We start from the raw sequence: 26,481 nt of genomic DNA, 5'->3' as shown, positions 1-26,481 counted from the left end.
CTGGCTGAACCTCTTGCCCCTGCATGCCTCACTCCCTCCCTCTTCCTTCAATTCCCAAGAGCTGGGAGTTATCTTTGTCCCCAAGCAACAAGGCTGTTTAGGTCCTGTGAGGATGACATTCTGCCTCAGCCCTGTGCTGGCACAACCCCAGGGCCACGACAGCTCTACCTTGCAAGCTGAGGGTCTTCAGCCGGAATTCTGTGCCATAGAGGACAACGAAGCAGTGAGAGTGGTCTGGTCGGAAACATGGATCCTCCTGGTACCGGTCAAAATCGCGGGAGTTCTTTCCTGGACGAATCTCTTTGATTTCACGAATGTCCACTGAGAGAAAAGGAAAACAAAGGGGATGTTCAGTGAATAGCTTGGAATTCCCTTGGCACTGGAGAAGGAAGGGCACAGATGAAGTGGATTTAGTCATCTGAAGAGCTGGGTTACCACCTATTACATGATGGCAGCCCCAGGCCTACAGCCTGTAAGCACAGCCCCCTCTTACTGCTTCCCTAGGAGGCTCCCCCAGCCACCATCTCCCATTTTCCTCTGTGCTCCCCAAAAGTGGCTGAAGTCTTCCCCACAGGGATTCCCAGGAAGGAGCAGCTGTGAGCATGCTGGAGCATTAGTGCCAAGCAAGGAAAAGGAGCTGAAGAGACACCGGTAAGGGAACATCTCACAGCCTCCCTCCCCAGAGGAAATTCTGGGAAAGGACTCCTATTGCCATAGAACAAAGAGAAAACAACAACAGCAGCAAGGCAAAAAAAAAAAACAAAAAACAAAAACCCCCAAAAAAAACCCCAAACCCAACCCAAACCCAAGAATCTTTGCTTCCTGGAAAAATAATTTCTTAAATACTCGTGGGAATCAAATAACAACATTTCTGAGTCACGTTTCCAAAGCAGATGATGCTTCTGAGCAATGCAGGACGGAGATTACTGCAAACCTGGCATGTAATTCATCCCAATTAAACTCCACTTACTGTGCTCACTGTGGATTGTGTTGCCTTTCATTTCTATTTACTGCAGTTCAAAACCAGGCAGAAATGTGACCTGCTCACCACCCGCAGCAGCCACCGACAGCACTAAACTGCATCATGAGAGATGATGCTCTCTCCAAACCCCAGGGCAAGGCAGACACAGGGATTGACTTTGGGAGGACTTGTAAAGCACAAAGAACGTGGGATCCTCTCTTGGATCCTGCTCTTGTGCAGCACTGTGGGTGTCTCTGGAGACAATGGCAGCCTGCTCATTGCCTGGCACAGGATATATCCAGACTGACAACTGTATGAATTTTGGGGGTGTCCTGTGCAGAGCCAGGAGTTGGACTTGATGATCCTTGTGGGTCCCTCCCAACTCAGGATATTCTGTGAATCTAATAACCCTCCAAAGCTCACCAAGTTGTGACAAGAGCAGAGAAAGATCCAGTTCCTTGGGGCTGCAAAGGAAGGACAGACAAGCTTCCTAGACTAAGCAGGAGTTTTTGAGGCATCACCTACCCTTTGGAAAGGAGCTGGTTGGCAGTTCAAATGTTAGCATGCCCTGCCATAACCTTGCCCATGTGCTCACATCCATAGTGATGCAGAGGGTTATTTTAGCCCATAAAACCCCGTATCACAGTTCAGGTCTTTGCACCCAGGACATGCACAGGGAGGTTGAAGGCTAATCCTGTCCTTGGAGGACACAGGGTTTGACCAACACAGTGGGGAAAAACCTGGCAGATGGGTTTTCATGGTAATTTACCAGGCAATAACTAACTACCAAAGGAAGGTGCTGCAATATTCCTGGCCTGCCTTTGCACCACACTGCAAGCATCCTGTCTGCACTTTGGGATGCTGCAGTGTTGGCCGTGTGCTCACCCCTCCCTGCACAGAGCACCAACAGGTTACTGAGCAGTGAGGCAGAGCTCTCGTTACAAAGTGCATACCTAAAATCCACGCAGTGGAGAGAGCCCTGGAGCAAGTGAGGTGCTTATCAAGGCCAAAAGCACGCAGGGAATTCCTAGGGCAAAGGGCAGCCTCCGTGAGGATCGGGCAGGAACCTGCAGCCCACGCATGCTTGCAGCTGCTTGCTCCTCTCTCTCGTCCTCCCAAACCTGCCCGAGAGTGCCGGGGAAGGCGGCTTTGGGGTTTGGTTTGTGCAGCCCTCTTCTCACCACAGAGCAGCACAGAGCCTCTCCCACTCACTGCCTCCAACACCTTCCTGGCCCCCTCACAGCTGCAAGGAAGTGACTCTGAGCAGGAAGCACAGCAAGCACAAATGGCACCATCCTGAACCAGCGAGGGCTGAAGCGGTGCTGCCCTGCACCAGCCCTCCCTCCGGCAGCGCGGGACCGGGAGCCACCAGGGAAAGGAGGGGTGGAGGGATTTGGCTCCTGTTCAGGTCTCCCAGAGACACTCTGGAGGCTCTGCCATGCTCAGCACCAGCGAGTTTCCCCATCAGTGCTGGTGTGGGCTCTGTGACACAACCCACGTGTCCCACCATGGGGCTGCACCTTGAGTCCTCGCTGGGAAAGGCGTGCCAAGGATGTGGGCAAAGACACGGGGTCAAGCACCTGGTGGGGTCCCAGCTCCACAGGCCACACACACACCTGGGCAGGGGAACAAGGGCAGGTGACCAGGGGTAAGCCCTCCAAAGACAAGTCCTCTGTCACCAAGGTGAGCCTCCCCAAGCTGCCCTCTCCCAGAGTGTGCTGCGAGAGACAGAGTGCACAAACTGGTCCTTATCCCATCTGGGATGTGGCAAGAGAGGAAGAACCTGGTCCCACAGTGATGGCAGAGGGAAGCTCTCTGATGGAATATGAGCCCTGCTGCAGCCTGGCAGAGCTGGATGCCCCAGAGAAGAGCCAGCAGCAGGCAGGGACGGATGAGCAGCGGATGAGATGGAAGGCCTGGAGTGGGCTGGCTCCTCTCCAGCCCTGCTGGGCGGGTGTGCAGACAGGAGCCAGGAGAGGCTCCAGGAAGGAGGCAGCAAAGCCCATCCAGCCCAGAGATGCTCTGAGCTCCCCACATGGTTCCACATTGCACACTGAGCCGTGCCATGGCTGTACAAACAGTTGTGCCCTTCACAGCCTCCCAAACTTCTCTCCAGCCCACCGCCAGAAGAAACAGCCTGGCCCCCCTTTGCCTCCAGCACTGAAGAAAAAAAAAAAAAAAAAACAACAAAAAAAAGGGTCACATTTCTGGGCAAAGAGCCATCCTTTCAGCAGGAGTGGGTTGCATCAGAAAGAAAAAGCTGACCCCAGATCCACCTCCCTCATCATGTAAGAAAAAAACCCACCAAATTACCCTCTGGTTACATGAAAACCAGATCCACCCTTGAAGTCATTTAAAACTAAAACTTAATCCAAGGCTCATTTACCCGCTGATGGATAGGGTGTTGTAACATGTAAGGATAAGGACAGCCTGGAACAGGCTCTGAGGGTTGCAAAATCGCCACCTCCAGAGGATTTTTGGAAAGATGGAAAACTGATTCATTAAAAAAAAAAAAAATTTAAAAAGCCAACAATAAGAACGTTTAGCCAGATTACTTTCCAGGATGGGTTTATCAGGGACAGCCTCCAAGCAAACACCCACCCCCTCAACAGGCACTGCTGGGTCTATGTCTCCCTGGGGAGAACTGGTGCAAGTGAGAGCCACAGGGTCACTGCCAGCCCAGCCTGACCTCAGCTGGCCGGCATGGACTGATCCTGCCTGGGGGCAGCGGAAAAGCCTCCAGCCTACTCACTCTGGCAGAGAAAAAGAGACTTACAAAAAGAGTCTTCCTGCTATTTAGCATTGTGGATCCCACTGAGCACAGCCATGTGGTCATCCCCAGGCTTCCCATCACTGGAAGGGGCACCGGGGGGTCAGGCGGCCCCCAGGGAGAAAGAGGAAAAAGACACGTATGTGTGTGCGAGTAGAAAACAAGAAAAATCTATTATGCAACAGCGTGGAGAGCAAAGCAGTGCCAGCTCCCTTATCTCAGTGGGAGCCCCCTGAAGGGGATATTCGGGCCAGCAGTGGGTATTAGGAGCTGCAGGAGCCTGGAGGAAGATCCTGGCTCACCTGAGCTCCTGCGGGCACCCACAGCCGGGGCTGCTCCGCACCCGCTCAGCGCCTCGGCTCTGCCGCTGCAACCCAACACCGCCTGCAAGAACAACAAAAACCCCACCAGAGCTCCCCCGTGAGCTCGGGAACGGCCGGGAGAGCTCTAAGTGCTTCTCTGGCCAGGGGCCAGAGCCCTCAGCACCTCGCAGTCTGGAGCCCGTCGCCTGCCCTTCGCTGTTTATCGAGCCCCATCCACCTGCCGAGCCCCGGGTTTGTCCCTGCACAGCCCCATCCCCGGGCCGGGCTGCGGGAGGAATCGGGCAGATGGCAACCACCTGAGCTGGGATTTGGCTGCAGGGTAGAAATTGAGGTGGCTCCGTGTCGCCCCCGTAATGAGCGCAAAAAGTGGGGTCCTGCCCTTTGTACCCCTTTGCAAGAAGCCAAGCAGTCAGCCCAACCAATTAGGAGTGCATCTCACATTAGTATTGGTGTTCAGAGTGGTAACAGCTCAACCTCTCAAGCCCACAAGCTTCCCTTCATCGACAAGCCTAAAGCAGACAGAAGAACGGTGAATTTGACATCCCTGCTCAGAGACCAGGTTACCGCATCCCCCCGCGCTGCTCAGCACGGGCTATCAGGTTTCCAGAGGAAGAGCCAGTGCCATTAACAGATGGCTTATCCAGACAGGACGACAAGAAACCAGCTGAGGCCTCTCATTTGACCTTAACTGGTTTTTCAGAGGGCAGAGAGCATGGCTGAGGCACCCACGGAGGCCAACAATCACCAAACCAGCAGCACCCTGTGCCCCAGAGCATCCCTCACCCCCTATGAACTAAAAAGGCCTTTCAGTTAGGCACCAAAATCCCTGTAAAATGTTCTGTTACTTCCCTTGCTGTCCCATGGAGGAGCCATCCTGGTGCCCAGGGGGCCACTGGATCCCACTGCTCTTGCTGCTACAACATGCAGGTGGTACTTCTGCCTCAGGAAAAGATGGAGGTAAAGCTATTTTCCCCTCCAGACTCAGCTCAGCTGTGTCTCAGGTTGTTCTAACAAGGTGCTTCATCTCACCTGCATCAGCAAACTGGATTTTTGCTCCAAGCCACTGGATTTTGCTATGAAGCAACTGTCTCAATAGCACTACCCCAGAGCCAGCAACATCCATGCAGAAAGCACCTTGGGAGAGGAGATGCTGGGGGAAAAACAGCTCAGTGGGCTGGAGATGGGACACAGGGAGCTCCTGATTAGCCATGGTGACTGGGGCTAGCCTGGATCCCGACTCAGATCCTGGCTCACCTCTCAACAATCCCCATCACTCAACATGGAGTGAGAGGATCTGGCAGAGAGCTTAAACACCACCTGGGAAGTGGCACCTGGGCAGCAGTGGCGGCCCTGGGCAGCCCACGCAGGGCACACGGGGATGTGCTGGCTGCTCTGTGGGCACCAGGGCTTCCTGCCTGAGCCTCTGCCTGCCACTGCCTCTGCTGTGCCCCCCCAGTCACATGTGCTGCGGCTTCTGAGCTCCTGTTCCTCCCTCCCCTGTCCCCCCTCCAAAATCCTTATCACCTGCAGAGGAAGCTACAGGAGATGAGCCCGGAGATTAGGAGATGCTGCGCTGCTGCATCGCTCTGCGGGCTGGAGGAGAGGATGTGAGGAAGAAACTTTCCCTCCTCCACCCCACACATATCCCACCTTAGGGGCTGGAGCAGGGAGACAGAGGGACAGACATTGCTTCTACAGGGCATGGTGGCCTCTTCCCAGGCAGCCTTGCCAGCATCAGCCTCACACAGGTGGCCTTCAAGAGCTCTTGAACATCCTCTTGATGTGAGAACCAGAGGCAGCTGTGGGCTGGCAGCTGCCTGACCTGTTATCGTCAGCACATCTCTCCTGCTCACCCTCAGCTGCAAGAAAATATGGGTAAAAAACCAAAGCTGATCCTCCAAGTGAGTGAAGCAGGATGCTGCTACCTCACAGCCTCTGCCCACAGGCAGTGGTGGGGAGCTCAAGGAGACAGGCAGCAGATGGCAGATGCCAGGCGAGGGCCACAGCAATCCTCCTTCTGGAATGCACTGGGGATCCCTCCTGTCCTCCATGGAAATTTTTTCTTTGTGAAGCTGTGGGGTTTTATACCAAATCCCAAGATGGGCATCCAGAGCTGCTGCTTGTACCCACTCCCACACACAAGGCTGGCACCTGTGAGAGCCCTGGACTTGTTGCACTGTCACCACACAGGACATGGGAGCACATCTCCACCCCAAAGAGAGGCAGAGCTGCTCCAGCTGAGGCAAAGCCCCAGATTTTGCTTGCACAGATGCTGCTCTGAAGATTGGTGTCCCTGTCCCAGATGAAATCAGGCTGGTGGCAGCCAGTGGAGAGACCCTTCAGTCATCGCCCTGTCTGAGAGGCACAAAGTTCCACTGACTCATCTGGAAAGGGGAAGCTCAGCACTGTTGCTCTGGACAGCCTGTTTAGGAAAGGCTCCACAATCCACCCCCAAGGTGACCTTTATTCTGCACAGCATCGCGGGTTCCATCCCCCTCAGCCCTGCCTGGGAGAGAAATGCAATGACCTTAAAGGAGCAGAATGAACCGGAGGGAGGATGGGATGAAGATCTGTGAGCACAGCTCCTGCCTCTGCCACTCTTCCTCCCTCCAGGGAACATGATCTCTGTACAGCTGTAAGGAGATCCATGGGTGGACAGGGACAGATCGAGGAGGCACCAAAACATGCTGTGTCTCAGCATGGAACAGGGTGAGAGGCTCAAGGAAGCCGCTCTCTGGGCAGGTGTCCTTCATGGAAGGGCTGAACAGGGAGCCCTTCTGTGCAACATCTCTGCATCCCTCTCCTGGACCTTAGAGGGTCACTGATGTCCCCAGGCTCTCAGCCAGCCAGAGTGCTCCCTGCCAGTGAGGGGAAGGGGATGGGACCAAGCAGGACAGAAGGGCAGGTATGGCAATCCAGCAGTTCCGAATGCACAGCTCACCAGCTCACAGCCTGACAGCTGGGAGCCTGCCAGGGCCAGTGAGTGAGGAAGCCCTGGCAGAGGTGGATCTGGGGACCCGAGTGTCCAACAGGACAGGAGAGCAGGAAGCTCTCCTTGGAGCATTTTGGGGATTTCTGCACCCAACAAAGGTGCCTTCTCAACCTTCATGCCCAGGGATTATGCCCTGTCACAAAGCAACTGGAGACAAGAGTGACCACACGCTGTCCCCAGGACAGGGCACAAAGGCAAGGAGTGAAAACCAAAGGACAGAAAAGATTTGTCACAGTGGCAGCAAATGTCAGCCACGTTCAGATGCTGTGACTCAGTTTTCATCCATCCCACCAGACGAAGCAATCAAGTTTCCATGACAGCGATTTAACAACAGAGGTGCCTGTAGGCCAGGACCCTCAGTGGGCAAGAGAAGTGGCTTGTCCCTGTCCCTACCAGGGCTTGAACTCTGCAGTGTGAGGGACGCGTTGGGAAGAGAAGGATTGGATAAAGATCCCATCTGCTGCTGAGCTGTTTGAGGTCACCACAACAGCCTGACCTCTTCCTACCCCATGCTCAACTCAAAAGCTGTTCTGAGACTGGCAGGGTTGAGTATTTGCCAGAGCACAGATGTGACTCCAGATGTGTGCCCTCCCCTCGACCTGCCTCCCTGTCAACTGTCTGTGGAGAGGCCCAAGGGCAGGACCAGCTCAACCAATAAATGCAGGAGGCACCTCCTCCTGGCACATCCTCCTCCCTGGAGTCTCCGCGAGAGTCCTTTCCACCCACCCCAACATGAACCAGAACAGCTGCTGGTGAAATCAAACCTGTCCCAACGTGGTTGGAAATGGAAACAGTGACTCTCCTTTCCCTTTCCACCAGATTTGCTTTACCGGCACTAACCACAATGGGACTCCCCTGGGCTGGCTTCACCTGCCAACGCCAAGGCAAGATTTTGGAGGATAACCAGCCAATGGCACCTGCTTACAGCACCATGCACTGAAAATGTCCAGGCACTGAGCAGACACTATCCAAGCCACAAACTGCCCTGGCAGGCGACAGCATTTTCAGTTTATGGGGGAGAAGGAGAAGCTCATGGTGATGGTGTGAAACCACCTGGGATTGGTTTTTTTTTACATGACCTCCCAGAACTGGAGACCTCTTCCTGCTTGTACTCCAACCTGCTCCATGGTTCATATCAAACCTGATGTATCAATGCTCCAAAAATTTCATGCCCTCACCTCTAGAGGTGAGGTGCCCCAGAGCTGGAGCTGCTGGGGATTACAGGGGCAATACTCCAACCAGCAGCAAGACCTTGAGAACAGGCTGACACAAGGCACTACAGGACATGTGAGATGTGGAAGAGAAAAAAAAACAACAAAAATAAATTTCTGCTGCTTTGCTGGGACACAGAGACAAGCAGAGCCAACTCCCCACTGCCCTGGCACTGCTTGGGGCCTGCTCTGGAACCAGGGACACAGATTTTGGGTTTTCTGAAGCTGAGGAGGGCTGTGAGCTGGCAGGGACAAGGACTTAACAGGGCAAGGACTGCAAGCTCAGGAGAGAAGGGGGGTATCCAGAGTGCCCTGGAGTCCTGGCAAGAGGAGCCAGAGGTGGATGAGTGATGTCTAAGGGACAAGTACCCAAGCACAGGAGCTTGGAGAGACAAGGTAGCAGGCTCTGTGTCCTGCTCTGATGAGCCCAGGGGCACAAGAGCTGCACACAGGACCTTGACAGGCAGTGTCCAAATGCTCAGCAAACAAACCCAGCCAGTCCCTGCCCCACCTCCCGCCAGCTGGGAAGCAGATCTATAGGGCGCAGATTTCCAGGGCAGGGAGCCAAGGGGGTGAAAGTCCTCTTGGACATTCCCTGCTCCCAACACGGCCAAGCCGCCACCTGCAGCCAGGTTATCTGACCTGAGCTGAGGATTACACCCCCAGAGGTGAGGAGGAGGAGGAGGGATGAAGGATGCACCAGCACATGCAGGGGGGATGTCCCTTAATCACCACACCATCAGCACTTCTGGGAGCAAGTAAACAGGAAAAAGACTCTCAAGCAGCTGTTCTACCCAGCGTCCCTGTGGAGCACAGCCTGCAGTGACAGCCTTCCCTGATGTGGTGATTTCCAGCCCTGCCTGGCCTGGCCCTACCACGGGGTGATGCTCAACGGGAGCAGGATGGGGCTCTGCACGGGCCAGTCCCAGGAGGAGAAGAGCACAGGATGCCACAGAGGGAATCAGAGGAGCTCCAGCAGAGATGGAGAGCAGGACAGTTGGAACAGCTCCCAGAGTCAGGAGGCAGCAGAGCAGCCACAGCATCGCTGTGTGTCACCCAGAGCACAGTGGCCCTCCTGCAGCCATCCCTCCAGGCACTGGGATCCGGGCAGGGCAGGGGACACACCCCACATCCAGCTCCTGGGGGAGGGAGTTTGGAGCTAGCAGAAAAGGCAACACTTGTCCCTAAGACAATTCAGTCAGTAGGTCACTTCCTGAAGGTCCATGACTGGGAAGGCAGGAGTCCTGCACACCCCGCACATGGATAAAGGGGTGAGCTCCAGACACAAGGCAGCACAGCTCTGGGATTCCATATGTCAAGGCAGGAAAAAAAAAAAAAAGAGTAATATTCCAAGAAAAAGAAAAGAAATGCATTTGTAATGGGTTGGGGAGAAAACACGACCTGTGAGTCACAGTCCTGCCCCTTCTGCTGTGGCTTTTGGCCATTGTGTCCTTAAGGCCAGTGGGCAAACAGCTCAGCACAGTATCCCACATCACAGGAGATCATGTGCCGGACCATGACCTTCCCTGGGATGACTTTAAACCAGCACCATGGGTTTGCCTGGCTTGGGTAGCCAGGAATGCTCTGGGGCACCCTATTGACAGTACAAGAGAGGACTGACCAAAACCTCAGAACCACAAATGTTTGCAAACAGAAGGGAGGAGCTGCAGATGAAAACAAGGGAGAGGTCCACCCCAGACTCTGGAAGGCTTTCCACAGCTCCCCAGCCAGCCAAGTTCAGGACCCCCAGTTCCAAATCAGGCTAAAGAGCCACCAGACCACAGTGACAGCAGAGATTGAGCTAAAAAGCAGTCTGAAAATCACAAAGACTTTCAGAGTATGGGCTGGCAGCATCCTAAAGCTCTGACTTGTACAGATTTAGAGTGGCCAGCTTCTGCTAGAAACAGCAGCCCGTGGCTGTTTGGGTGCTCAGGGTGCTCCACAATCCCAAATCCTCCTGCCATCCAGCGTATCAAGGTGTTCAATAGATGACAGGGACAGATCGAGAAGCAGCAAGGTGCTCAGAGATACAGACACCTGGGACAGGAGGGATGAGCCTGGCAGATCAGAAGCAGACAGCCCTGGCCTAGAGTTCTGAGTGCTGAGGGATCTTCAGAAAGGCTGAAAATTCTCAGAAACGAGGAAGTTTCTCATTGGAGTCAATGTTGAAAAGCTTTTTCCACGTAAAACAGCACTTTGTGCAAAATAGGAATACTCAAAACTTAAAGATTAAAACCATTTAGAAGGACAGCTTTTTCCAGCACTACAGAGTCCCTTTACGAATGGCTGCTGTCACCATGTCCCTTCCTAAGGGCTCTCCCCAGTCTGGAAGATACCCTCCCACCACTGTCTGATGTAACACCTCCGGCAGTGAAACCACGCTTGGCGGAACAGATGAGCAGGGAAAAGCCATGAGATCACCCACCCACCCCCGTGCAAGCAGGATACAGTCACTGGCAGGGGATGTGATAGATGTTAAACTGATCTCATATGGGACACCAGCAGCACAGCCAGCAGCAGCAAACACCACGACCAAGTGAGCTCACAGGTTTGCTGGGACAGACACAGGTTTCTGTGAGCATCCCCAGACGTCAGGCACCACACAGCACTCTCCATACAGCTGCTGTACATCTGTTGGATACTCAGACCTGTCTCCTTTTATCCTTCTCTAGACAGGTATCCCTGTAGTTGCTCTACTCCAGCATCATCTTCCACCACCCACTCTCCAAGCCTGTTTGGCCAAGGGGAAGAAGGAGGATGTGGGGTGAACTTTTCAAAAGCATTGTAAGAGCTTCAAAATTTTCTCATTTCTACTGCCCTTAGACCTCAGAGAACACTAGGAAAGTAAAAAGTCTTCTCCACTGACTTCAGACATTTCCTTTTAGGTTCAGACAGTGGGTTTTAAACTCAGAGCTGCTCGGCTTTTCTGTGCTCGAAGGCCCACACCTCCTCACCACACGCTGCAAGTTCTTCCTGGGCTCCCCACACCCTCCTTCACTGTGAGCTTTACACTGGGTCTCACCAAACCTGCAACAACTCGGGAGCAGGGACACAGCACAGGGGCTGGCTGCAGCCCTGCCAGGCCACACAGCTCCTAGAGTCAGTGTCACACACCTCTGAGCCCAAAACCACCAGCCCAGCTCTTGGCTGACCCTGCATTAAGCACAGACTGTCACTGTCGGCCAGTCACTACCAGACCACAGCCCAGCACCAGTGTAGTGCTGGGGTATTCCTACAGTCCTGCAGGACAGCAATCACAGGCTCATGTGGAAGAGAGCTCACAGCTCCTGCCATCCAGTCCCATGCCCTGGATGAGATGCTCAGCACGAAATGTCAAGCCAACCCCAGCAGGATCCCACTTTGGCAGAGACAGAGAAGCTGGACACACAGTCAAACATGCTCCACTTCCAACAGCTTCTGAAGTTGCCATCCATGGGCTGAGCTGCTGCAGCTCATCAATAAGTCTGCAACTCGAGCAGAAGTTTGTGTGATGTAGCCAAAACTGTAAGGCAAGTCACAACTGAGGGTCTGTTCTGAGAGCTCCTGCTCCATTCCAAGTGTTGCTAAGTTTTACATCCTGGCCAGGCTGCCCATCACGGCACACTGGTTTGACCTGGGTCAGTTCCAAAGGGACACAACAGCCCCAGTGCTCTCTGGAGGGGAAGGTCCCAGCCCAAGAGCAGTGCCCAGGTTCCCAGGAACACAAAATTTACACCAAGTCTGCACTCCTGAGCAACTCAGTGGCCAAGCCTGCTCTGCCACAAGCAGCACTTGGGGACTGGGACCTCAGGACTGCTCAGGGCTGGGGACTTTAGCCCTGACTCCTGCCAAGGCTGCAGAGCCCTTCCTCCTGTGTCTGCAATCTGTAAGATATGCAGGAGGTCACAGGCCTGCTCACAGGGGGACAGGCCACGGGCATGGCTGACAGTCAGCATGTCCTGGGGATGTTCACAGTGCAGCCACTGCGATCAGATAACGGAGCCGAGCAAATGCTTTGAGATAAGGATGGCCATCGTGCTGTGCAGCCAAGGCAGCTCAAACAGAGCAGCAGAGAGATCACAGACAGGGTTGGGCAACTCAGCCCCTCAGCTTGGAGATGGGGCACATTAAAGTCCTGTATGAAATCCCACAACAGAACTGTGCCAGGTGACAGAGCTGAGCGTGGCACCCCTTTGCATGCTCTCTGCAAGGCCAGATGTTCAGATCCAGCTCACTCAGGTGCTCCTGTCACCACACATGGTGTCCAGCCAACAGGCGAGGAGAAAGCCAAGCCCTGAAAAACTCAGGCCCTTGATGTAGTTGAGAAATAATCAGTCCAACACTATGCAAAACCTCTCCAGCACATTCTAATTAGTGGGCTTGAACCCCACAAGCCAATTCCTTCCACGTGGCTGACTGGCAGAGGAAGCAACCAGATGGACGGATGACGTGGGTGCAGGTACTAGAGGAAACACTGGCCTCCCAGCCAGCCAACTTCCAGCTGCTCCCCAGGTTGCAGAGAAGCTTTTGAGATGCCAAAGGAGGAGGTAATGCGTCTTACTGCAAGAGCAGGGGTCTTTTAACCTGCTCCTCCTGGAAGATGCTACCAAGAATAAAACTGGGATGACAAAAGGATGTGAAGTGAGGGGAGAGGCTGTTTCAGTTTGGAGGTGAAGGCAGAGCAGAGCTCACTTGCTTTGTGTGTAGCACAAATGCCCATGGTAAGCAGGAAGGGGACTGGTAACAACACAAAAAACCTGCCCTCGAGAAACTCCCACAGCAGAGTGTCAGCAAGGGAAGCTTCGACCACCCCGACAGTCACAAGCCACGCTCCCCCCTTCCCACCCCGGCCATTCTGCAGCCCCCTGCTCCAGGCACCTCAGGGGGAGCTCCCTCCTCCATTCCTGCCCACCGCAGGGGCAGCATCCTGCATCCGTGGGTGGTGGAGCAGGAGGGGACCCTCCGTGCAGAAGCCATCCTGCACCCCAAGAGGAGCCCACTCTGAAGTTATTTCATCCTTGAAAACCATTTCTGACTTGCTCGCTTCTTAAGAGCTCCAAGCTCCTCAGCTTAAGCCAACGGCCCCAAAAAAAACATAATTAAGAAAGAAAACGCTGTGCCCCAGTGGACTAATGAAAGAGGCTGGTGCTTGAAACGGCTGAAGCGAGTACGAGCCACACTTCAGAGCCACTTTGCATTAATATTTTACAGCTCATTTCTTTTCTTTCACACAGGCAATGGCTTTTCTCCACCTCCAAGGGACTGAGCTCATTTCACTGAAAGCAAGAATGCAACCAGGGTTTTTTTGAGGTAGTTTTTTTTCTCCTCTCTCTCTCTCCTATAAAACAAACATCTGCTCCAAATTTTCAGCTCACTCTCTGAGCAAACTCTCTGAATTTTCTGACGTGTTTCAAGGCAAACAGTTTAATTTGAAGCTGGCCTATAAGCCCCCAGCATATGAAGGTAAGAATGCAAGACCCTTTTTTATTAAAAATAAAGAATCAGTTAACACAGGAAGTTTAGGAAAAAAAAAAAGGCATAAAAGACAACTGACTTGAGAGATTAGCTCTACTTTGCTCTGGGTGATTAACAAAAAGAATAGAAAATTATTAGCACTCTTCCTATTGTGGCAGCCAGGCCCTCTGCAGAGCTGATTAGCAAGAAAGCAATGCACTGGTAATTAAACCTAGCTGGAACCCCATGGATAAAAACAAGTATTAATTTGAAAAAAAAAAAAAGCCTTTTTCTTTTTTTTTTTTTTTTGTTGGCACAAACCAGGATTGCATTTTGCACAGTTTTGAAAAACTTACAGAAGAAGAAGGCAACTGCTTTGGAAAGGGAAAGGCTTCCTGCCCAGGAGAGCTTCCCTCTCCTCCCCAGCCCTCAGCTCACAGAGGTTCTCGGCGCTCTGGAGTGAGCTGAAGAGCTCAGAGAAGAGCAGGGTCCTGTTCAAGAGAAGAGGCTCTTCGTGTGGCAGCCCAGCTGGCTGCAGGCCCTGCTCTGCCCACTGCCCAGCCAGAGCTGCTCACGGAGGGCAGACGTGGGGGACACACACAGTGACAGTCAGCACACAAGGTCACTCTTTATGCAGCGCTCACAAAGCCCTACACAAGGGTCACAAAGCAGGGGATGAGGAGAGGGCTCTCACACCAGCAAGGGCTCCCCGCTCGTGCTCCCCCAGCACCTCCCGGCTCACGGGCAGGCAAAGCTGGGCAGCTTCATGGTGGCCAGTGAGGCTGGCTGGTTACCTGTCCATCTACAGCACATGTGGTGATGCCACCCAGCCTTTCACAGAATCACAGAATCATTAGGGTTGGAAAAGTCCTCTAAGACCATCCAGTCCAACCCAGCACTGCCAGGTCCACACTGCTGAACCATGTCCCCAGGTCCCACATCTACACAGGCTCCTCCCCAGCCAGCATCCTCCTGGTCCAACCTCCCTGCTGTTAAGAGATGCTGAAGCACACAGTGGCCTTTGTCCTTAAGTGCCAAAAGTTCCTTGCAGAGGTTAGTCAGACCCTGCTTGCTTCAGTAAGTAACTTGAAATAAAGGGTGGCACATCACCTCTGGGCAGGGCAGCGTGGTAGGGTGAGGGAACTCAGAATGACAGCACCACGCTGTTGAGGCACCACAGGCACAAGGGACAGGGCTTCCCTGGACCTCTCTCCAGCACTAGGGTGACTTTCAGCCTGCTCAGGCTCTGCTCCCCTCTAAGCTCCACATCTGTGCACAGAAAGCCAAGCACCACCCAAACACTGTTTTTAAGGCAAAGAACTGGTTGCCTGTTGCAAGCCCCCAGAGCTCAGCAGAGATCAGAAGTACTGACAGACCAGCCCCTGCAGATCCTGGGGCAGCAGCGGCTCCATGACACCTCTGACAGTGATGGCAAAGCTGTGAAATCAGCAGCACCACGCCAAGGCACGATGGCAGTGGCTGTGCCCAGAGCCCTCTCCTCCTGGCACACCGCAGCTTTAACCCACGTGCTTAAGGCCACCTGCAGATGAGCCAGCTGACCCTGTGTCCCTTCCTGCACTGCCCACCAAGCAACAGGAGCTTCCCAAGCTGCAGCAACGGGGCTGTGCTCTCCCCAGCACTGTCAGACATGGAGCCAGGTCCCCCATCTTTGCCCACCCCTCCCTGGGACAAATACACATCTCCTTTCTGCACAACCCACCAGGAGCAGAGACAGAAGTACATCTATACTTGGTGCCCATGGAGACAAACCTCTCCAAGACACAGCCATCCACATAGGCATGCCCTGAGCCCAAAACCTCCACAGTATGTGATATACTGTGGATATTCACCTGTTCTGAAATGGATAAAACCCCAGAATCATTCCTACTTAGACAATTAACTCATATCCAGGGTGGTCTAAAACTCCCTGGTGGTCTCCAGCTCTCGAGAAACACAAGAACATCCATTACCAACCCATGAACACAGCAACCTTAGACCTGTAGGCCCTCAGACATTGTTTGGTGGGGATGCTGTTCCATGGGAAGGAACATCTCACCTCCTGACAGCTGGCTACTCTCACAGTGCAAGCTGGGGCCAAACCAGTACCACCATTAAAAGCAAAATCTAACCTTCCTACCAGTCCCAACCTACTGCTCCTGATGCTGGCATGGCTTGCCTTCATGGGGAGAACTGGATCAGTCGTTGCTCATGGTTGGAACTACCCTGCACTGGAAGTGATGAGCTCAACTCCAGATTACTTTCCCCTCTGGTTCCCACCATGGCCATGTCAATGTTGGCCTCAAGGGGATGAGCCAGGAGGGGAATTGGTGTGTTTGCCAGGAGCTGTCACACACCTGGCTTTTCCCAGGCATCCTTTTTTTGCCCAGAAAGCACATCCAGATAAAAATAGGGAAGCTGGCCAAGAACCTAGTACTGCTGGCCATCGATCCCATGGCTCTGCCTTGCCTGTCTAGAAACCCAGTCACTATTTGTGTACACAGGCTGATATTTCCACCTGGAGCTCCCACAGTTCTGTCCAGGAAGTGTTAAAGCAAAGCTCTGCTCCTCAGCCCTGCGAGCTCAGGGTGCTGGGTGACACCAGAGGAGGGGACCGAGGACAGGGCGAGATGCTCAGGTGAGAGAGGAGGCCATGGGGAAAGCATCCAGCATCAGAGAGATGGGGCTGAAGATACAGCAGCTCTTCAGTCTGATGTCCTCTGTGTCCAGTGAAGCCCACCTTGTCCCTTGGGAGGGTCACACATGAGCGTTGGGAGGCACCTGGAGAGCCCAGAGTCCAAACCCACCAGCCAGACAACTCACCTGTAGCACAGCAGAGAAGCCCCAAGGAATTTTCCACTGTGACATTAAAAGAAACACGATCATCTCAGTCCCTGGGACACCCTCTCTGCTTTCACTGGTCTGCTCTTGGATGTCTGCACAGCACACTAATTCCTTGCAGCCATGGCTTTAGCATCGTTACACCCACAGTTCTGGTACAGAAGCTAAAGTTCTCTAGATTTCCCCCAAGTAAGGTCCCAGGTTACAGGGATACACCTAGGTCTGTCCCCAGGAACAATCACCCGTGCAGACACCAGTGGGGACCTCTGTCCCATCACGGGCACACGTGGTCTGTAGGCTCTGCCCAAGACCAGAGTCTCCCCAGCAAAACCTATGTTTGCTGTACCTTAGTTTAAGAACAACTTAATCCCAGGGTCAATAGAGTGCTGCTCTCTCCTCCCTCTCACACTGCCTCATCACTCCCAGAGGCTATTCTGGGAAAGAGATGGGGGAGCTTCACATTCTCATGATGCTAAAAGAGCCCAAGGCTCCCTGCAGACTTGCTTGAAGACACCACAAGGCAGAAGGTAGAGGACTCAAAGGGTCTTAGGGCAAACCAAAGCCCCATTTTGTGGCATTTTGTGGACCTGCCAGAGATGCGGTCACCATGCCCTTTCCTCATCTGAGCCCCTGGTACTGACAGCATCCCACCTTTCCACCCTGGGCCAGCAGCACTTGCCAGGAGAGATGACCACTCCTCCCTGGCCTTGCTGGGCCTCAGTCGCATCCCTCAGCATGGGGAAGGCCAGTGCCACAGCCAGCACCAGCTCTCCCACCACCTGGCCTTTGTGCACATCCCCTTTTCCTCACGTCCAGCACAGGACAGAGACCCTGGCCTCGTACTGGTGCACACGGGGGTGGGAAAGATAATTTAAGAGAACCTGGGAAACCAACACCGAGGATAAGAGTGCAGGGCATGCCAGATCTCACCCTGTTCCCACACATCTCTGTGGTTTGACACTCAGGTTTCCTATGCATCCTTTCCTCTGTCCTCCTCATCCCCATCCAGCACAGGAACCAGTGCTGTTACAGCAGCACCGCACTCGCCTGACCCTGTGCCATCACCCTCTGGCTGATGTGCAGAGGGCAACGGGGAAGAGGACGGAACTACAGTACAACATTCTGGGTTGGTTTTCCTACTCTTTGCGTTTTCCGTCTGGTCTCATCTGTTGCTCCGACGTGCAACCACGAAAGGGTTCACACTAATCCTGCCTCCTTCTGAGGCTCCCTACGGCCCTTAGGTGCTGCTCGCCAAGGCACCACCCGGGAAAACACCTCGTTTATCCCAGGGGAAGTCTGGTGCCGAACAAGGATGCGGAAAGTTGGGAGGCGGCGCTGGGCGGGGGCAGTGGCGGCACCGGCCCGCGCATCCCCGTGCACAGGGTGGTCGGGGCCGGCCCCGCGCTGGGACCGGGACCCCCCTCCGCCCCCCAGGCTGCTTGCGGGGAAATGCCGGGCACGGACAGACTGAGGGTTCATTATTTTTCATTTTTTCCCCTTCCTCCTCGCCACCCAGCCCCCGGCGGTCCCCGAACGGCGGCTCCCGGGAGGGCTCCGGCCCCGCACCCCCGCCCGAAGGAGCGCAGCCCCTCTGCCGCCCCTCTCCGCCGGGGTCCCCCCGCCGCGCACTCACCGGCCCCCTCGACCTTCTCGGAGCCGCGGCTCCAGGTGACCTGCCGCGTCTCCAGCTTCACCTGGAAAGTTTTCCGCTCGGGTCGCTGCGACTTTTTGGAGTAGAAGAGGGTCATGACGGTGCCCACCTCCAGGCTGCGGCAGAGCTGCGCCGCCTCCGCCTCGCTGGGGGCCCCGGGGCCGCCGCCCGGCCCGGCCGCCATCGGCGCAGCGAACAAAGGGGAGCGGGAGCGCCCGAGCCCCGCCGCGCCCCGCGCCGCCGCCGCGGGAGGGGAGCAGAGCAGCAGGAGGAGGAGGAGGAGGCGAGGGAGAAGGAGGAGAAGGAGGAGGAGGAGGAGCGAGGAAGGAGGAGGGAGGAGGGAGGGGAAGGGGCGGAGCGATCCCGGCGCGGGGGCGGGCGCGGAGCGCGCAGCGCGGGGGGTCCGCGGGGGGGACACGCACCCCGGTGCTGCCGGCCGGGGGTCTCGGGGGCCGGAGCATCCCCGCGGGGGGGACACGCACCCGGTGCTGCCGGCCGGGGGTCTCGGGGGCCGGAGCATCCCCGCGGGGGGGACACGCACCCCGGTGCTGCCGGCCGGGGGTCTCGGGGGCCGGAGCATCCCCGCGGAGGGGGCAGCGGGGCAGGCGGAGCCCTCGCGTGGTGCGGGATGCCAGTGCCACAGGCCACCCAGCACGCCTGGGCACTGCGCGACCCTCCACGGCACGGCACGGCACGCCTGGGGGACCGGGGGACTCTGCACCCCATGGAACGCCTGGGGGACCACCCTGCATCCCATAGGTACCCCATGTGCCACACACCCCACAGCACAGGACACCTCGGGACCCCGGCACCCACAGCAGGGTTTGCGTGGGATCCTGGCGTGGCACATGTGGGGTCCCAACACTGCATCCCACGGTGGCTTTTCCTGGGGACAGACCCCTCCGTGTGGCTGCCGCTGGCACCATGGTGTGGCTCCTTGATGAAGCCAGGTCTGCGTTTATTGTTTCCACCACACAGATCCCAGCTGGATCTGTGCTGGCATGGAAAGCGGGATGGGGCTTGCAGGGTGGCCTGTGGCATCCTGCCCCTGGGGGACGTGTAGGGAGCCGGGGGTCACTGGACGCTCTCTAGCTGCTCTCCGGCCCCACAAAAAACAGGGTTAGAGACCACACAAAAGCAGGGTTAGCGAGGGGATAAGTGGTTGAATTGGGATGCGTTTCAGTGCAGTTTGCTCCATTCATGTGGTTAAAGCCTGCAATTTCCCTTTCTGTGCGCCACTGACCTTCTTCCCCGTGCCCCCCTCTCCATCAGGGCACCCCAGGATGCACTGGGTGCTCAGGCTGTCTCAGGCTGGACACAATGTCCTGGGTCCAGTGGCCAGTGCGTCCCCCAACCTGGCCAGTGACAGTCTGCCCAAGTCAAGCACATCTCTGCTGCAGGAGAGCAGGGAAAGGGACCGGTTGGAGGCAATGTACTGCCTGTAAATGCACAGATATATATATGTATACGTGGGGGTGTGGATGGATGGATGGATGGATGGATGGATGGATGGATGGATGGATGGATGGATGGATGGATGGATGTGAAAATATGGGTTAATTGTTGGACTTGATGATCTCAGAGGACTTTTCCAACTTCAATGATCCTATGATTTTTTTCTTTCTTCCAAACGTAATGATTCTGTGAATACACACACATACATACACACGTGTCCACAGGCGCATGGCAGGGTGGCCTGTGCTCAGCAGTCCTTATCTCAGCCCCCCAGCTCATGGCTGGGACTGGGAAGGGCGTCACACTCTAAGTGAGGGGCCCACCCCTGAGTGGATCCCACATGTGAGCAGCTCCCTCTGTCCTACTGCTTCACCTGCCTCCAAAGGGACATTCCCCAGCACACACGGTAGGAGCCCTAGGAGGTTGTTTAGGATCCCACCAGCATCTGGGCATCAAACGGGCAAGGACAGGCACACTGGAGTAAGAGCCCAAACCTGCCCCAGTGGAAATGAGCAGTGTACAACAGCACTGTAAGGATGCTGGGGATGTGCTCAGCTGAGCCAGTGCCACTGGAGCCCGTCCTTGGCGTTGGCACAGCACTCTGGGCCTCATTCTCTCTGGGGTGAGCCGCTGTGGAAGTTGCTCCTGGCTTGTGTAATGGCCTCGCTTGGGACCGGCAGGAAGCAGCCGGCTCCCAGTGGTCTTAAAATAGCTGAGCATTATGGGCACACCCTTGTTTTTGAGGGCAAAACCTGGGGAGTGTGGCCATCGAAGAAGCAGGAAAGGTGACCCCCTCGCTCCCAAACAACAAACCTGTTTGTGCTGATGGAGAGCACCTGGCAAGGGGTGTCCTCAGCTCTGGAGCTCAGGGTGGCTGGGGCCAGCACGAGGAGGATGTGGTTTACAATGAGCTGTTTGCGATGGATATTTTTTATTTTCCAAGTTTGAGTGATCACCTTTCAGCCCTGCATTATGACTCTGTGTCTAAGATGCTGCACGCCAAGGATTTTCACTGTTTGACAGCACAGGAAATTTGACAGCCTTTGTGTGCCTGCTGCCTGACAGCCCCATTTGGTGGTCCCAGCTCCTGTACCAGCCAGGCTGCGAATAATCACCCCCACCCCTCAGGGCAGCAAAAACTTCCATTATATTCCTGTTTTGCTTTTGAAGAAATTCCCTGGGTTGTGTTCATCATGTGGCTGTGGAAGCCTGGGGGTTCTGCAGTCTGCCCTTGCAAACACCTCTGGGAAAAGGGGGATTTTCCCCTCTGAGTGGCCCCAGCACCTCCCCCTTTACAGTTCCAAAACACGGGATGCCATCCCCCACATCCTGCAGGATTCATGGAGCAGCTGCATCCTCCCACCCGGAACGGCCAGGTGACCTCTGGCTTAAGGACAGCCCCAGGCATGCTCGGGGTCTGGGGAGCAAAATCCAGGGACACAGCACTCTTGAGGCCACGCTACAGACAAGTGTGGGGGGTCCCTGCAGCCCAGCATCCCTCTGACACCACTGTCTGGGAACGGATGGGATCATCCCCCTCCTGCCCTGGGGATCACGCATTGAGACAAGGTGCCCGATCCTCATGCGAGCGAGTGGTGCAATCCCCGGGAGAGATGCCCCTCTCCGGGTTATTTATCCATTCCTGCCCGCTCTGTGCTGCCTGGGGTGGGTAAAGACACCAGCAGCCCATGGGCTGAGAAAATCACCAGGGCGGAAGAGCTCCCCTGGTGCTGCGGGGAGCAGGATCCGGAGAGCCCTGAGGGAAGGCGGCGCGGAGCTGCCTGCTGCCCGGGCGGGTGTTGGCAGACACAGCGCAGCGTCGTGCCGGGGATGGAAAGCAGAGCCGCCCGGGGCTGCGGAGCTGCCGCGGATGCTGGCGCGGTGCCGGCCGCGTGCCGAGGAGCCGGGCAAAGCCGTGCCCGCGGGCTGCCTCCCCCCGCAGCCTCTGCCCCTTCCACGCGTTGCAGGGTCCCTCCGGAGGACAACAAGCAGCTGGTGAGAAACCCGCGGCAGCTCCGGGGTCCCTGTCCCCCGCTCCTCAGTGCTGCGCGGGGAGCGCACACATTTTTAATATCGAATTCACCTGGTTTCAATTTTCAACTCTGGAATCCTGTAAGACTTCAAGGGGGATGGGGCTGCATCCTGCAGGGTTTGCACCTCCCCTTGGCAGCCAGGCCCTGGCCATGGGCTTGTGATGCACATGATCTGGTTCAAACCTACATTTTGCCCTCTCCACTGGTCATGACACTGGTGCCTCAGTTTCCCTGGTTGCCAAACACAGGCCCTGTTGTGGGACTGGAAAGCCAAAGTGGGGTGGTGGCACCGGGGCAGGCGAGCACAGGCGCTGCAGCGATGGGATGCAGGACAGGATGTGGCGCGTTTGTGGCCATCTCTCTTGTTTGCACAGTGAGTCAGTGGGGTCTAGGAATTCTCCATGGAAAGTGTGGGGTGTGTGGTCCTCACCTTGCTGTGCCACGGGCAAAACCACAGATTAAACCCTCCTGAGCTCCCTGCCCCGGACAGAGCCTGTGCTCCCCAGCGCTGGGTGCATTTTCAGGGGCTGGTTTTGCACCACCATCCTTCTCCTTCTCACTGACAGAGAGGCACAGCACCCTCCAACCTCGGACATCAGCCTGGCCTTGCACTTCCAGGCAGAGCACGGATCTCCCAGCCTGGCCAGAGCACCCCACCATGCCCAGGGAGAAGGTGGATCTGCCAGCAGTGATGCTGGGGTGGGGGATCCCCTCTGTGGGAGTACATCCCTCCCCACTGCACTCAACAATTCCCTGTTCAGTGGTGTTAAGAGATGGGAATTTGTAAGATATGGGATAACTGGGCCAGGTCTGCAGGCGGGAAGGAGGGCTGTATAAATAGAAGGGATATTTTTACAGGCTGCATTGTTCAGGCACGGGCAGGTCGGGAGCACAATGAGCCCTTTTCCCTCTCTGCTGGCATTTTCGCTGCTGCACCTTGGAAAGGCCCCAGAGAGCAAACGGCAACTCCTGCCAAGCTCCAAGTTTGTGCAGCCACAACAAAGTGCCTGGAAGATCACAGCAGGCAGCAGGAAGCCCCGCTCGGGGCTGGCTGCCCAGAGGCTTCTCAGCTGGCTGAGCCTGACCCCACAGCTGCCCTCGGGGGTCTGGGAGCCCACCAGAGCTCTGGGGTCACAGGGAGGAGCTTGCAGAGCAGCCAGGGCCTGTGTCTGCTTCCCAGTCCCCAACAGCACCAGGCCAGGGCTGCTCCCAGTGCCAGGGAGGAGAATGCATCCCTCAGCTTCATCACCTGTGTTCTTGCTCAGCCTCCTGCCCTTCCCAGCCATGAAGGGGAAGGAGCTGCTCTCCCTCCCTCCTCCTCTGTGTAAGAGGGCTGGGGGTCAATAACAGGCAGCAGAGAAACCAGGCCAGGAAGAGCAGCTCTGGTGTCACCGCCTCCACCTGCTCCTGCTCTTTGTTTTTCTCCCAGGACAAAGCAAGAGCTGCGCCTGCATGGAAACCCACAGTGACCACCAGAGAGGGTGCAGCACAACCACAGCAAGGCAGGGAAGGGCCACATCCTTCAGGGAATTCCTGCTGGGAACAGAAATTGCACCCCACCATCCCCCTCAGCCCAGCGACCACAGGGGCCTCACGTCCAGGGCCGGAGGTGAAAGAACACAGAGACACCAACACTCAGCTAAGTTGTAGGAATTTATTTTAAATAACCTACAGTTGATTAAAAGGGAATTCATGATAAAAATAGAAGATACTTGTTGAGGAAAGGCTGCAGGAAATGGTCTTGCACACACACTACGCTAACAATGCCTCTAAGACTAATGATTATAGCAAAAAAAGGTTTCACATTAAAATTCTGCTTTTTAATTTTTAAAATTTTTTTACACAATTACAAAAGAAAAAAATAAAAGCCCTAAAATCTTGATTATTTTCCTTTTTGGACCAATGCTCATTTCCCTCGAAATTTATTGACCTGTGAAACTTCTTTTTACACAATAAAATCTTTCAAGTAAAAGAGGGGAGTGGGGCTTAGAAAAAAAGGGGGGGAAAAAAGGTAAAACAGTCTGACAAACCTAAAAAGTAGATAATTCTTGGAAGTGTACAGAGCATGTTCAGAACAAAGGGTGATGGGAATGTCATTTGTTTCCAATTTCACTTGTCCTCAAATTCCACACACATCTTCCCATCACACGGCCCCCTCCCCCCACCCGCTCCCCAAACCTACACGATCTTTAAGATCATAAAGAAAGAAAACTGTTTAAATACTTTAAAATAATTAAAAAGAAAGAAAAATTCACATTTAAAATAGGAACACTCAAGTCAGGAGGCCGATTTCCCATCATGATTTGCTCTGAACAAATGTGGTGGATATTTGTAAATTCATGTTCCAATGCCACAACTGTTTCAAGTGACAAATTGAAAAAGATTTGGGTATTTCCATGACTATAGTGATAGCTGTAACAGGTGCGTTGGGTTCCTTAAATTTTGTTTTATTTGTTAAATTCTGAAATGGGGCGGGAGGGGGAGGGGAAGGGCAGGGGTTAAGGAGTCCATTTTCTATTAAAATATAGAAGTTATTGCAAAACCCTAACTGTAAAAACGCACCAATATAATTGGATTTTGTATACAGTAGCTAAAGATTCCCACGCTCTCAGTGTGATGGTGAATTTGCCTGGCGGAAGGTTGACAAATCCCCATCCACTTGCCCTGCCTCAAGAGAAAAACCACACAAACCAGACAGCTAGAATTTGGATCTCTGAAACATTTTTAAATAAGTTGTCCATAGGACAACTGGCTCAGCTCCTTTAGGATATTTCCAGGTTATGCTTTCTGCAAGTTATTGGCTGTTTTATCTGATGCTCACTTGCCCCTTACCTCCCCCTTCCCCAGCATCCAAGGACAAGTAAGGCTCACAGTTTATCAATCTCCCTAAAAACCAGGCTACTCCCTTTTCCCATAAAATTCAGCTCAATAAAAACAGGTTAAAACTCATAGTCTTCCTCTGCCATGTCGATAGCCCAGGCAAATTTCTCTCGTTGGGTTTTGTTATAAATCTTCTCTATAGGAATTCCCCACTTCTTACACCTGCAGGAGAGGAGATGCTGTTAGAATTCGGGATAAAAGGAAGGCCAGAGACCCTGCCCTTGTTGCTATGTGGGGGGACAAGACAGAGGTGAAGGGGTGGGGTGGATCACCCCAGCACATCCCAGGCAGGTGCTTACCAAGCAACAGAGATCCTGGGATCCAGATAGTTGAGTTTGGAGGTGCCCAAAGCGATCTGCTTGTTCTCCTCCCTATCTGTAGCCTGAACCTCCAGCTTCATCAGTTGCTCCTCGATCCTCTGCACCGCTTTCTTCTTGCTCTCCACTGTCCTGGGGTGGCAAAGAACACAGCACTGAATTCCTAATGCCCTGCCAGCACTGTGGGAACCCAAAGGGATTCTGCTCAAGGTAAGCAATGCCACCAGCCACACAGGGCAGCTGTGTCAGCACAGATGGTGACACAACACACTCAGCACATGCAATTAAGAACTGACATTTTCCAAGAGGCAGAGCAGGAATCTTAAGCAGCAGTTTTGTTTTAAAGGGTTGGAAGCAACAGCCTGAACTGTTCTGATGCTACACCCACTCCCACACCAGCCCATTTATCCCTCAGTAAGTCATGCTGTGATCCTGCTTTCAGAGCTCCTGTAACTCAGCTCCCCCGTGGCTGCTCTGCAGAGCCCACACGGAGCCCAGCACATCGTCTGTGCCGTGGGCTTCTGACGGGGAGCACGGAACTCAAGGAGGTGCCTGTGCAGTAATTAATTGTGTGAGCCCTGGCTCCCCACGAAGACAGCAATGCTGCACACTGGATCCACCCCTCTGCTGGTCCTGGGCAGCAGTGGGGTGGGTGAGCACTGGTGGGTGCTCAGCTCCCAGGGCTGGGCACGAGTGACCACGTCAGGAACCACACGGTCACACCACCCCGTGGGTGACCATTTCTTCAGGCACAGAATGAAAAGGACAAAAGAAAGCCTTCCCAAATCACAGGCCAGGAAAATGGAATACAGGGTTAAGGACCCCTTCTGGGAGCATTGCACAGCCCAGTAACACCAGCCTTACTTTTTAGACTTCTCATCCCTCCGGACCTTGGCATCAGCTTTGGCGCTTTTCAGTTCCCTCCTGGCATCAGCTAATTGCTCCTTCTTGGCATCAATCTAGGAGAGGCAAAACCAGATGGCAGCACTGTGAACAAGCTGCTGACAGCTGTGTCAGTCACCCCTGGGCAGCATGACCCAGGAAGCCAGTTTGTGACCACGTTCAGAATCTACCAGCAGTCAGATCCACTCCTGCAGAGCAATCAGGCCACTGGCCACTGCACAGCCAAGTGTGGTGAGATATCCCCCTCAAAAAACAGGGCCTCACTAATTTCCAAAGACAAGCTGGTGCTGGGAGCTTTCTCACACAGCTACAACCAAGCAAGCCAAGGAATTGGCTTGGTCTGGCCTGGCCAACAATCGCTCCTGGCAGCTTGTCTGCCTCCACTGCATCCCACCACTACCAGCTCTCTGATGGCTACATGGAAGGATGATCCCTGATCCCTCAGCAGGAATCAGCCCCAAATCCTACACACTGAAAGGTGTTAATGCTCCACACAGTTCTTCAGTAAGCTTTGGATTCGGGGAGATTTAGCATTTTGCAGCCCCTGTTCAACCACTCCCCTTAAACATCCCCAAGCTCTAGGATCTAGGGTGAAGGCAGCCATGTTAGGTGTTATGGAAGCAGGGGACACTGCAGTGCCAAACCAGAACTCCTTATTGTGAAGGTTATTCTAAAGCCAGACCAGGAACAGACCTAACCCCTTTCGACCTCATG

General features: G+C 54.6%; 2 protein-coding genes across 6 annotated transcripts in view; both read right to left on the bottom strand.

The window, feature by feature from the left end:
* The window catches only part of PLCG1 (phospholipase C gamma 1), a 43,547-nt gene extending 25,088 nt beyond the window's left edge, over positions 1 to 18,459 (bottom strand). For 4 of the 5 annotated variants that reach the window (XM_069034235.1, XM_069034237.1, XM_069034236.1 and 1 more), the window contains exons 1-2: positions 18,162 to 18,459; positions 169 to 321 (exon numbers count right to left, since the gene is read on the bottom strand). In XM_069034235.1, coding sequence (XP_068890336.1) covers positions 169 to 321; positions 18,162 to 18,363 — 355 coding nt within the window. In that variant the 5' untranslated portion in view covers positions 18,364 to 18,459. Of the gene's footprint in view, positions 1 to 168; positions 322 to 5,704; positions 5,793 to 18,161 lie in introns of those variants that run through there. The other variant, XM_069034239.1, reaches the window with a different exon arrangement.
* A 4,848-nt stretch (positions 18,460 to 23,307) lies between these two features.
* TOP1 (DNA topoisomerase I) overlaps positions 23,308 to 26,481 on the bottom strand; it is a 66,666-nt gene continuing 63,492 nt past the window's right edge. The window contains exons 19-21 of the mRNA XM_069033947.1: positions 25,729 to 25,823; positions 24,847 to 24,996; positions 23,308 to 24,709 (exon numbers count right to left, since the gene is read on the bottom strand). Coding sequence (XP_068890048.1) covers positions 24,607 to 24,709; positions 24,847 to 24,996; positions 25,729 to 25,823 — 348 coding nt within the window. The 3' untranslated portion in view covers positions 23,308 to 24,606. The remainder of the gene's footprint in view (positions 24,710 to 24,846; positions 24,997 to 25,728; positions 25,824 to 26,481) is intronic.

Source organism: Aphelocoma coerulescens, chromosome 20 (genome assembly GCF_041296385.1).
Source record: "Aphelocoma coerulescens isolate FSJ_1873_10779 chromosome 20, UR_Acoe_1.0, whole genome shotgun sequence".
NCBI lineage: Eukaryota > Metazoa > Chordata > Aves > Passeriformes > Corvidae > Aphelocoma > Aphelocoma coerulescens.
The sequence above is the reverse complement of the archived record's forward strand: the minus strand, read 5'-3'. Positions and strand labels throughout refer to the sequence as shown.